Below are 13,016 nucleotides of genomic sequence, written 5' to 3' on the forward strand. Positions count from 1 at the left end.
TACGACGTTTCGATTGCAACACAAGCAATCATCATCAGGTATAAATGAAATAGAAACACAAATCTAGTATACAGTACTTAGAAATGTAATGTAATACAACAGAGAGTCGGATAACATAACAGTCAACACCCTACCTGGTTGATTACGTTCTTCCTGAGAATGCTTGTGTTGCAATCGAAACGTCGTATGCTAGTATTGAATTTATTATTTTATCTTTATACGTGACTTTACCGAAAGAACCAAAGAGTAATTCCTGCAGTCACGAAAGCTCCGAATTAAGAAAAAACGCCTCTTCAGCACCACCATCATCATCATCACCATCCATTGTCTATCCACTGCTGGATGAAGCCCTCGTCATGCTCACCGTGGCTGTCCACCCCCCACCGTCTCTGCAGCTGGTGTTCCAGGTGCGACCCCTGACCCTGACCCAGTGGGCCATGGTGCTCAAGATCTCGCTGCCCGTGCTGCTCCTCGACGAATCGATGAAGTTCGTCGCGAGGAACTTCCTGGACCGTGAGTTCGCTCGGCCGCCCCGCGCGCCCCCCCTCGCTCTGACCCCCCCTGACCTGTGACGGCACCTGTTTGTTTTTTTTCTTCCGTTTGAAGGTTTCAAACGCAAAAGACAAATAGGTGGGGTGCTTTTCTCGTCGCGCGCCCAGGCCGTGCGCTGCCGCGCCGCCTGGCGCGCATTTGAAGCGCCGTTGATGAGCATTAAAATAACAAGTAAACCCGTAAAAACAAAGTATTTCACTATAAATCCTTTATATGTGTGGCGGCTAGAGTCCTCTCATCCTCTGGCTTGAGATGGCTGCCACCTATGGGTCAGATGATTGTCTGGCAGCATTAAACAATTGGTAATTAAATATTTGAAAAAATTTCCCTAAACAGTGTAAACATTTTTTTTGGCGAAAATGCATTGTCACACACAACGAGTCTGTGTGCAAAATGTCAGCTCGATTGGATCACGGGAAGTGGGTTAAAAAACGACCGAAAGATTTGCACGGTCCTAAGCAAGCAAGCGAACTTAATATAAATGATTTAAAAATGTCAGGTCGCCGACAGCTGTTCAGTCGTAGTGCCAATATGGCAAAGACGTTCTGTTGTTGTACGTGCGGTTGATGGTAGATGATCCGTGGGCAGATTTATCTGGGTCGTTGATGAGACGTTCTTGCGCGCTGGTTTTGTTGTTGGCTGCTCCTCACTCGCCGAGGGTCAGCAACTCGGTAACCCCCGTAATGGAGAACTCGCCGAATAATTAGTGGTGTAACGATGTCGTAACAATGCATCGTTTGATCGATTCGCATCGGATTGTTACGCACCGCATAGAGGCTGCGTGTCCGCGTCTGCGGAGCCATGAAGTGAGCTTTATTTTGTCTTCCTAAAAAAAACCCTGTTTTTTTTTTCCAAAAATCCCGTTTCAGCTCCATCGCCCATGAAAGACGCAAGCAAGTAGACGGAGGAGGAGGAGCGAGGACCGAGGCTGGCGGCGCGGGCGGACGCCGCCCGAGCGAGTGTGGCGTTGCTTTTCGTGTTATTCTTGTTTTTTTGCTCTCGGGTGGAAAATGCTTTCGGTTGGGTTTGGCGACGCCGCGGCAGTGTCGCCGTGCCGCCGCACGGGATTGTGGGCCGACCCCGGGGCGTGGGTCACGTGACAAGGAAACATTCCTCGGGGTTTTTGTGATCTTTGCAAATGTCTCCGGTTAATTTTAGGTTTCAAAGTTTTAAATGGCTCACCTCAAGCTGAGAACAAAATATGTTTTTCTCTAAGTTTGACCACCCTCTCCCCCACCAGCGCCAGCTGCTTGGGTGGATACTCAGCTGTGATTGGAGTTTGCATAAAATTCGTTTCCCAGTCACCACGGAAACTCTTTCTCGCCACCAAAAGAAAATTTGTCCCCAGCGCGAAACCGTGGGCGAGTCGACGTGGTGGTGGCGGAGGAGCCGGGAGTGACACGACGAGATAGGGAGCCGACGATGGCGGAGCAGAGCGAGGTTTAGTTTGGCTACGTACGGTGCAAAAGAAGTTCAACCGCACGTGCGTACGGTTTTGTTTGCGTGGGTCGTGCGAGGAGCAGCGTTGAGACCACCGTGAAAAGGAAAGTGACTCGAGTTGACATGGCTTCGCCACCTCTCACCCAGATCATCGCGCTGCGTCTCGGCAATGCTGAGATTTGTTTGTGCATTCCTCCAGCGAGAACGCGGCTTATAGCGTCGCGCCTCGTCAACTCGCGCGTACCGTTGGTCGCCCGCGTTTACGTTGCGCGTATAAATTGTGTAACGACCACGGCGTTTACGAAACGTCCGCCGGATGTGCCAAAGCAAATGAAGACCGCATTCCCATTTCGCCCTTAACAGTGATGCAAAACGCAGGCCACTCCCCCAGGTTTTGTTTTCTAAATCCATATCGGGCCCAAATTGCATCAGTGCATATTTACATTCACAGGTGTATGCTTGCATGCAATAACGAAATTCATATTTGGCAGTGCTACTTAATTACGCGAATGAAGATGCTATCGTTTATTTATTTGAATAAGCGGTGGGGGTTCGCGTCGAGGCCCTTCCAGCAGAGCCGTGGCAGTCGAGGTTCGACTCCCTGTGGCAGGACCTCAGAGCTCACACAGCCAGTGAATGCCCTTGATCATAACCGGGTGAGAGCCCAATTGACGTGCTTGTTTGTGCCTTCAGCAATGGAGAGCTGAGTACAGGCAGCCAGATCCCGAAGGGCAGTGGGTTTTGATTGAAATGGTGGTTGACCTTTGGGGACCCGTGGCTTACAATTGATACAAAGTGGTTAACCTTGGTGATGATAGTAATTGACCCCTAGGGACCCAGGGGTGATGACTGATAACACTTGTTGACCTTTGCGCATCTGTAGTTGGTGATAATGGTTGTTGACCTTTATGGACCAATGGATGATAGATTACAGTGGTTGACGTCTATTAGCACGGGAGCGTGCGTGCGTGCGTAGCGAGAAAAACACTTAGCAGCGTGAATATTTTGGTTTGTGTTTTTTCGTCATTGGTAAAACGTGTGTGTGTTTTTTTTTTTAAAGAATGGAACTCTTTATACAGCGCTTTATAAACGTGTTTGCGGCGTTGATTCGGTGAAAACAGAAACAGGTGACAGGAGGTGCTCAAGGGACATGGAGATGGCACCACGGGAGTGGCAGCCGGCGGTATCGCCAGTAGTTATTACGCAAAGGTCGGGGGGTGGGGGGGGCGGGCTGCACCACTACAACAATTGCCAAACGTTGAGGCCCAGTTCTACCACATCGTATCAGGGCAACGGTGGCAGCAGTGGCACCGCTGTACCTGTGCCAATGTCAAGGAGGGGCAAATACACCCCCCCCACACCCCCGCCATGTGGCCCTGTGCCCATGCAGTGATGCTATTTGGGGTACGTTTGGTGGTGTTTACCTGCGATGTTCTTAATGGGATAAAACCAAACACCAACATTGCCCCCACTCGCATGCCGCCCCCACCCCCGGGGCCCCATTGCTCGCAGTGACCAAGACGCCGAGTTACAACGAGGCGGAGAAATTCTACCCCGGGGTGGGTGGGGGAAAGAGCCCCTCCCCCCCCCCAATTCATCGCTTGCAGCAGGGCCCACGCCACCCACACGCCGTGCCACCGCCTGTGCCACCGCCTGTGCCCCCCGTTCCGCCACGCGTGGTGATGGTTCTGTGCCATTAGTCTGTTCCGCTCGCGCGGGGGGTGGCGGGGGGGGGGGGCTCCTCTTGGTGCGAGAAGGGAACCGCGGGCGAGCGGCGCGGTTTTCGTTTTTTTTATGTTTCGTCTTAGACTTTCTTTTGTTCGTTTGTTAATTTAATCCTGGGATAAAAAAAATATAATAAAAAAAAACGTGTCCTACCCGGAGGCTCGCACGCTGCTTGTCTTGGTGTCTTCCCCGCCCCCCCCCCTTCGGCACTCCGTGGTCGCCGCGGCGGTGGTGAAAATAGCGTCTCGGGAGAGAACTGCCGCTGTCAATCACAACTGGGTTTCGAGACTCAAGGGGCGCGGTGATGGGTGCGATCGTGGGTGCGACACACAACTATTTAGGGTGGAATGGTGGCAGATCACGCCCCCCCCTCCAGTCCTCTCCCTCCCCTACACGGCGATTGCCAAACCCCGTAAGCAGGGCCGGATTAAGATGTTGTAGGCGCCTGGGCTACAGGGTACTGTGAGGCCCCCCTGTAATATTTTCAAAAGGAAAAAAAGTTAAAGAAAAATTACAATTATTTTTACCAGGCTAACAAACCAAATTCAGCATTCACAAATGAAGCAACTTTTCACTTCATCTCTGGAGGCCCTCCAGCTGGAGGAGGCCACTGGGCTGTAGCCCCGAAAGCCCCGTGCCTTCATCCGGCCCTGCCCCTAAGCCACGCGGCCACGTCTTGACGCAAACTCTTAGGTTTTTTTAAAATCCTTTATATTAAGTTCACTTGCTTGCTTGCTTGCGCGCTTACGACCGTGCAAATCTTTCGGTCGTTTTTTAACCCACTTCCCGTGATCCAATCGAGCTTGGTATTTTGCACACAGACTCGTTGTGCGTGACAATTTATTTTCGTGAATTTTTTTTTCCAAAATTTTACACTTTTTAGGAAAAAAAAAATTATATTTAATTACCAATTGCTTAATGGTGGCAGGCAATCATCTGACCCATAGGTGGCAGCCATCTCAAGCCAGAGGACGAGAGGACTCTAGCCGCCCGTTTCAAAGACCAATGTGGGCTGGGTTGTGGCCCATTGAACACGCATATAAAGGATTTATAGTGAAAAACTTAGTTTTTACGGGTTAATTTTTTCCGGTAAAGTCACGTAGGTAAAAAATAAAATTAAAAGTTAATAAAAGTAATAATGGAAATAAAATAAAATAATAAATCACGACGTTTCGGAGGCAACACAAGTCTCCGTCATCCGGTGGGACCGTCACAGCTAAAATGACTGCATCAAGTGAAATCTAGAAATCCAGAATGAATACCTCTTGACGCCTAACTTAATGAGCTGCTCCTATCGCCGGCACGACGGCGATAGGAGGAGCAGGAGGTGTGTGGTGTTCACGCCAGGAAATGTGGCGCAGCTTCTTAAGTCGGTGACAAAAGCACCACGAATGCGCCAAAAGGCGTCTTCGTAGTTCGGAAGCTAAGCAGCGGTTGATCCTGATCAGCCGTTGGATCGGAGATTGCCTCCGAGTATCAGCTGGGATTTCGCGGTGGCTCGATGGAATCTCTCCCTCGTCTGGTATGCGGAGGACGTGGGTTCAATCCCGACTCTAGCCATGCGTGAATATTTGGAGGTTGGATGTTCTCCCCGTGGTCGCGTGGATTTTTCTCCCGGTTCCTGCGGGTTTGCGCTCCACATTTGGAAACACGCGTTTAGAATATTTGGCTGCTACTATAATGAATGATATAAGCCACTTCGACGAGCTATCATCACGTGTAGCCAGGTCGCCTCTGGCTACACTCCGTCTGCTGGGAGCTGCTGGGTGATTCTATACAGTTTAATTCTCGACGAAGCTCCCAGCACGTGGAGCGGAACGTCGGACATCGTGCCCAACGACACGCGGTACGCCCCGAAAAAACATTGAAGGGCTAGTACTCGGTGTTGGGCCCTCTTGGCAATGAGTCTTGAGACCTGAGCTCTTGTGGATTAATGAAGAACACGGCTATCACGAGCAAACACTTCCATGTGGAACAATGGTGTGTGGGGGGGGGGGCTATCTTAGACCATGGCCTCACCACACAGGGGTGGAAGGGGGGCCCTGGAGTGGGACTTTGCTTACCGTGGGGGGGCAAATATCAACCCAGTGTGGGAGTTAGGGGGGCGGGGGGGCTCGGCCCTCCCACGACGCTACGAGGCTTGGGGTGTGGAATAGGGGGGCACCAGATGTTGTCTCGATCAGTCGAGCCGCGAGGGAGCACCCTGCAGACCCCCCACCCCCTCCTCTCACTCCTTCGGGTCGCGCTGTGCCCTTCGGGCCTTATGGGGATAAAAAGGCGCCCGTTGCTAAACATAGGCGGGGAAGACACGGCGCCCAGGGCTTTATAACCGCGCTGCCCGGGCCAGATCCTTCGACCCGCCCTGTCCTCTCTGTCCCCAAGTTACTCCTGTCAGCTCCCGGACTCTCCCGGCCTCAACCGCAGCAGAGATGGTGAGTGACGGCGCCTGCACCCTGCACGCGCACACCTGCATCCGAGTCTCACCGACCGAAGTTCACCGTCCGATTCTCACCAAGCGAATATCATCATCCGAAAGCTCAACCTTCGAAGCTTCCCTTTTGAAGCCCTCCGCCTGAATCTCATTTTAATGTTGTCATCTGAAGCGCTCCGTCTGAAGCTGCCCATACGAAACTCACGATCCGCGCTCCTACATCTTAGCCTCACAAATCACGTGCACTCTGCACTGCGTAACATCTACCCGTGCTCTGCCATCGTCACGGCTGCACTGCGTGACCTGCACACTTTCTCCAGACCTGTTCATTCGTTCAATCTGAGTTATGTTCACCGGCACACACCTATGTTCACGTCTACCCGCACTACCCAATCTCATACACACCATACTCCAAGCACACGCGCACGCAATCACATGCACACACTCCGAATCATACACCTAATTACATACACTTAACTCACACACTCAAAATTCACGCATGACTTGAACTTCCCAAACACACACACTTCAAACACACACGATCCTCTTGCAAATTTTCTAAAAACGCACACACGCGCTCACCCAAACCCACACGCCCCCGCCCCTCCCACTCGCATTCATGAATTCATCCTGACTTCTACCCAACCAACCGCCCAAGCACACACAAACTCCATCAGTCATCTACACATAATCGTTTCCACCTGTCCACTTGTCATCAAATCCACTGTCGGAGATGATGAGGCACGGAGCCTGAGCCACAGGGACATGAAACATGACACAGGAAGACACAAGGACGTGGGAATAAGGGACATTGGAGAGGAGAACACGGGACGAGGCATGGGGACATAAGATATGGGACACAGTAACATGGAACTTGAGACAAGATGACATGGGAGACGGCGACATGGCACATGAAACACAAGGACATTGAACATGAGACAGAGAGACACGGGACATGAGACACCGGGACACGAGACACAGATACCTGGAACATGAGAGATAGGGACATGGACAGAGGGACATGGACATGGGGAACACTGGACATGAGACAGCAAGACACTGGGACATGGACAAGGGGACATGGGGACACGGTTGCGCCTCGCTAATCCGACCCCGTGACCTCCCAGGCACCCAAGCGCGCAAAGAAGAAGATGGACAGCTCCAACGTGTTCTCCATGTTTGACCAGACGCAGATCCAGGAGTTCAAGGAGGTGAGTGACGCATACCCACAACACGCACTCACAACACGCACACAAACACCAAGATCCCACCCCCATAGCCTTCACGGGCTTTTGGGGCAAGTGCTGTTAGCGAGCGCCTATTAAGGAACCAGAAAACGAGGAGGTGGGTGGTTAGCACCATGCTTGGCGGCCTTTGTGTCAAAGGTGCTTGCTTGCAGCATTTTTCCCCAACAGTCTGTTGAAGGCTACACGGAAGATCTGTCTTCTCTGTGTGTGTGGTCGTAAAAATACATGTTCACGTATGAATATAGTATGTTATGCTGCTGCTTTAGCAGTGGTGCACACGCACAAACGACAACAACTCAGAGCATTCGTTGATAACACCGTGGCCTTAGACAAGAAACAGTCTAAAAATAGGCGACGTTTCGGGCAACGACCCTTATTCACTAGCACGTACATAAAGAGCTTAAATAGTGTAGCGTGGATACGCGGTGGAGACTCCAATCAAATTTCCTGATGAACAGATTTTTTTAAATGGCATGTGAAAACAGTGACCTGTTAGTAGCTGTTGAGTAACGGGACAAACCCTTCGGCGAAGAGATCCGTGCCATTGTTCAGGAATCTCATGGCCGAGCTGCCTGCTTGATATTTTGGAATAGCTTGGTGCCCCTCTTAATAGGCGATGTGCGGCGGGGAGGCTGGAGGGGTTGGGAGGGGGAACAGAAAGAGCTGGGGACCTGTAACTGGATAGGGGACAGAGGAGGGAGCAGGGTGGTGGAGCAGGGACGGTGGAAAGAGAATAGGAGAGACGAGAAGGGAGTAAAATAATCTGGGAGTAGGAAACAAGAAGGGGAAAATGGGAGAGACGAGAGGGAGATTGAGGACCTTGGAGAGAGGAGGGGAAGGAGCGGAAGAGACGAGGGGAGCTGCAACTCTGAGATAAATTCGGAGACCTGGGGGAGGGAACAGGTGAACCGTGCACGACACAGAAGACCCGAGAAATATCTGTACAATAGGCGATGTGTCAGGCCTTTCTTCATAACCAATCGATCAATGTCGCCTTTTCATTTTGAAAAGGCAGTGGTATTGATTAATGTGTTGATTTTTTGTTGTTATTTGTGCACCACTGCCTAACGCAGTGTCGCCAAACATTGCGTTTGAGAAAGAGCAATGTTATTCTGAGAGGGAGCAGCCGAAAGAACATGGGTGGCATGGGACACCCGGGAGCGAGGGACATTTGGAACTGGAGGGGTGGGGGGGGGTACGTGAGGACAGAGGCAGCCATCGAGGGTGGGGGTTTGGAGGACACTGGGACGTCAACCCCCACCCACCTAACCCGCTGTGGGCCCCGGGGTCTCGTGGGCTCTGTGCCAAAAAAGGGCCCCTCGGTGGTCACGGGCACCGGAGGGAGGGGGGGGGGTTGTCTTAGGAGACACACCCTGTGCCTTGATCCCTCGCGTCTGTAAGGGGATACTGGCGCCCCTGAGAGACCCCTAACACTCAGAGCCACCCCCTCCGTGCGCTGCGGTCTGGAATTCGCTCAACCCCCGATCACGCCCCTCTCTACCGAGCTTGGTTTTAGAGGAAGAGTTTGAGGAGGTGGCCGTGAGGCTCATCGGGGGTCAGAGGCACTCAGCTGACCCCGCTGAGATCACGAGGCCAAATCTTATAATAAAACATTAAGGCGAGTCGCTGAGAACAGGCACCAAGAGACTAATCGTTGTGGCCAGCAACAACGAGCGCTGCCAAAGTTGCAATCGATAGGAGTGTAGCGCGTTGCTTGAAATGTGCGAGGGTGTAAGAGCTTGGGAAATGAGACTACGACGGGAGGAGGGAATTCCAACGTGGAGCAGTTCGAGAGAAGAAGCAGACAGAGAAACGTCGTGGCCTGTAGTGTGGTGAGTGGGTGGGTGAGTGGGTGGATGAGTGAACGGGTCGGTGAGTGGGTGGATGAGTGGGTGGATAAGTGAGTGGGCGTGTTGTTGTAGCCTCCAGTGTGGTGGTTGAACACAGGTATGGATGAGACGACAAAAATGTTTGCTGGACAGAGTCCTCAACATGGGTGGGGGGGAGTCAATGAGTGAAGTTCACAGAAACATTATCCACGATGTTAGCGATAGATGAGTGACAGGTGATTAAACTGTGCTCTCAAGTGCAGCTAGTTACATGGATACCCACGGATATATGTAGAGATAATTCTAGATTTACACGGAGATACATAGACTCCTACAGCGTGTGTGTATGTGTTGAGATGGCTGTATTATAGGCGAATGTGCATCTTCTCACACTCAGGCCTTCACCCTGATCGATCAGAACCGGGACGGCTTCATTGACAAGAACGACCTCCGGGACACCTTCGGTGCTCTGGGTATGACATAGGCAACAACAACAGCAACCACTAACACCACTTCCCTAAGCACGACCATTACCACAAATATCATCATCATCATCATGCCATGATGAATGAAACACGGTCACCACAAATGCTATTAATTATCCCATATTAGTGACACACAACCACCACAATTGCCAACTTAAATTTTTTTATCTACGGATTTCTCAATTGCCCCTAACGTGAAAACCTCCTGATGAAGAGTCTTGAGACTCGGTAAGGCTTCCCCGGGTAAATAAATGGCATTTAACTTTTAAGGTGAGTTTCATCATAACCTCGTGCGCCTGGACATCTTGTTCTGAGTAGGGTTTATATTGGACCCGTAAAATATTTCCACACATGGCACACCACATCCAGTATGCCTCGAGATGTAGGCCGTGGCTGCTCGCTCACGTGCCACCTCCACGAGTCTACCAGCGACCAGGCTAGACATTCACTGGCTATCGTTGTCCACTCAGGCCGTCTGAACGTGAAGAATGAGGAACTGGAAGAAATGGTCAAAGAGGCCCCGGGTGCCATCAACTTCACCGTCTTCCTCAACATGTTCGGCGAGAAGCTGAAAGGTGAGAGCGTGGAGGCAGCGAGGTTCCCCCCCCCCCCCCCCCCCGGGGGTTTAACTGCTGCCCCCTGGTGATGCGGGTCAGGGGTCAGAGGGCTCAACCAGCACCGCTGAGATCCGAGGTTCAGATCTGGGTGTCGGATGCCTGCGGTTGCACTGGTTGATGGTCTCAGCCTAATTATTAATGACTGCTCAAGAAACATTATCTAAAATTTGGCTTCTCAATTTATTCGGATAAATTCTAACTGTGAGTCTAAGATAATATGGTGGTTTGTCAGCCCCCCCCACCTCTCCAATGTGAGAAGTAATCGACCTTTCCACTGTCTTGTCTCCCTCCCCTCACTTCTCCAGGCTCCGACCCTGAGGAGGTTATTCTTGCTGCCTTCAAGGTCTTCGATCCCCAGGCCACAGGCGTCGTGAAGAAGGCCTAGTGAGTCCCTCTCGTCTCCTGCAGAGCCGTGCCAGAGTGTCGCGTGGCAGACGCATCTATCTCCATTCACACCACTTGGCAATTAAGAATATCCCACGGTCCACATGCGGTCACTACTGCCAGTTCGACCGTTGAAATCTATTAGTTTCTGTGTGAGTATATGGGTGTCTATGCGAGTTTGAGGGTCTCTATGGAACAAGTTGGTTTTTTGTCGACGCCTGTGTTTCCGTCGTATTGTTGATTTGTGCCTGTCTTTGTCATAGTTGTTGACGGTGTCTGTGGTTATAGCGATGGTGATAATAGTCTTTCTGTGGCTTCTATTTCTATATCGGTACATTCGTTGTGTTTGTGGTGTTTGCGTCTCATTGCCGATTGTGTTTGTGTTCCAGCATCACCGAGATGTTGACGACACAGGCCGACAAGTTCTCCAAGGAGGAGGTGATGTCTAAACACGCAATTCACACAGCTGCACCAGGCCCCACAGGTCTAAGGGGCCCAGTCACCAGATTACGAAGAGGGGGGAAATTGGGCAGGAGGCCACATGTCATTCCCTGCAGCAGGGCCCATGCCAACCAGGCTAATCCATTGGAGGAACACTGCCTTCAATTGTCTACCTGTCTCTGGCCTCCTGATAATAATAGACAATTACTCAACAGGACTTTCACATCACACTTAGTTTTTCGCAACCAATATGTTTCATCCCTGAAATATGGGTAATGCCGCGTCATAATCTGGGCAAGTTTGTGTCGAAAGACACACAAACAATAGTAATTGGCAGGTTAAACGCTCTAATTAATTTTGCTATGTCGGGTTGGTGGAGTGTTTTTCGACACAAATTTGTCCAGATCATTACGAAGCCTGATCCAAGAAATCGATCACGAAGTCCACATTGTGCCCGGCGTGGTCAAGCCGAATGCGAACCCTTACCGCTGATTGACCGAGGTTCCTCTCAAATTGTCGCTCCTCTCACGATGCCAGGTTGACCATATGTTCAGCGCCTTCCCTCCCGATGTGGCCGGCAACCTGGACTACAAGAACCTCTGCTACGTCATCACCCACGGCGAGGACAAGGACAGCGAATAAACTGGACACGCGAGAGTCACGTGGAACACACCTGGGTGGCACGTGGAACACCTGTCTGCGAGGCACACACCTGGCGGGCGTGTGGAGCACGTCTGGCACGACGCAGCATGGCAGCCAGAGTCACCTAGCCTGGCACCCTGCGATTGTCCCGGCGTGTGGCCCGCATGCATGTGACCGCGTGCAAGCGATTTGGCACTTAAGATTTAAAGAGAGGTCTAAAGTAACGATGGTAATAATTATCAGATGTTACTGAAATAAAACGAGTCCACCCGACGGTATTGCACTGGTCATCGTGTGAAGCTGTAGGATAATAAAGTGAAATAATTTACAAAAGCGGAGCGACTGGCTGCTTGTTTTGCATGCACACGACAGGTACACTCAGACAGCACACCTGGGTGACACCCTACCTCTGTGTATACCTGGATACCTTACCTCTATACCAAGGCCGTAATTATAATAGTTTTAGGGGGGACACATCCCCCCCCCCAATATAAAAATATTCTCAAAATGTCCCCCCCAATATATTGCTATAAAATAGATTTCTGTTTATATTGTGGTTATGGTTGTACTTTATTAATCCCTAATCTCTGCCATTACATACAATGAAACAAGAAAAGGTAAAAAAGAAAAAAACTGAGAAATATAATACAATACACTATTAGACATTATTGTAAAAAAGAGATGAAAAGTGTATCCCATGTGTTAGTGAAATTTTTAATATTTTAGGCAGTAAATGGCAGGAAATTAGTATTCAAATTTAGATTTGGTCCTCCCCAATGTTTTATTCCATGGCTACGGCCTTGCTCTATACATACCTACAGCTCTCCCGACGGGTTGTTGGGCTGCACCGTGTGTTGTTTGACATGTCGGACAATTTGCTCGCGCATGCTGGCAGCGTATTCAGTTCCCGAGAGAGATATACAACACAACCGTGAACATCTTCACAGTTTAACACGTAAGCTTTCGCGACCAGCATTATTCATTATAAGTTGCTTGGGTTAGATCGCCTCTGATCTCGAAACCTGATGGGGTTCAACAATGATGACGTAATCCTGCACTCTTTAAGACCGGAAGCAGGTGGATGGCTTCACGATTCTGGCAAATCGCCCGAAGATGCTGGATGTAATTGCCAGCGAAACGTCGTACTCAAATTTTAAATGTTGTGGATTCACTCTTCAAACACACCGATGGGCTGAAGAAGTAACTAATTGCCGTTTTGTTAA

The 13,016-nt window shown here is 50.6% G+C and overlaps 2 protein-coding genes across 2 annotated transcripts in view; both read left to right on the forward strand.

Annotated features, from left to right (window-relative positions):
• Positions 1-3,869, forward strand: part of LOC144730943 (sarcoplasmic/endoplasmic reticulum calcium ATPase 1-like) — a 42,403-nt gene extending 38,534 nt beyond the window's left edge. The window contains exons 21-22 of the mRNA XM_078611823.1: positions 396-513; positions 1,422-3,869. Coding sequence (XP_078467949.1) covers positions 396-513; positions 1,422-1,453 — 150 coding nt within the window. The 3' untranslated portion in view covers positions 1,454-3,869. The remainder of the gene's footprint in view (positions 1-395; positions 514-1,421) is intronic.
• Positions 3,870-5,897: 2,028 nt separating this feature from the next.
• On the forward strand, positions 5,898-12,126 carry LOC144730944 (myosin regulatory light chain 2, ventricular/cardiac muscle isoform-like). Its single transcript, XM_078611824.1, has 7 exons — positions 5,898-6,149; positions 7,276-7,359; positions 9,622-9,697; positions 10,180-10,284; positions 10,632-10,710; positions 11,100-11,148; positions 11,689-12,126. Exons 1-7 carry the CDS (start codon positions 6,147-6,149, stop codon positions 11,791-11,793), a joined length of 501 nt encoding a protein of 166 aa, XP_078467950.1. The 5' UTR covers positions 5,898-6,146; the 3' UTR covers positions 11,794-12,126.
• The last annotated feature ends 890 nt before the right edge of the window (positions 12,127-13,016 follow it).

The sequence above is a fragment of the Lampetra planeri genome, chromosome 37 (genome assembly GCF_965212315.1).
Source record: "Lampetra planeri chromosome 37, kcLamPlan1.2.h2, whole genome shotgun sequence".
Lineage (NCBI taxonomy): Eukaryota > Metazoa > Chordata > Hyperoartia > Petromyzontiformes > Petromyzontidae > Lampetra > Lampetra planeri.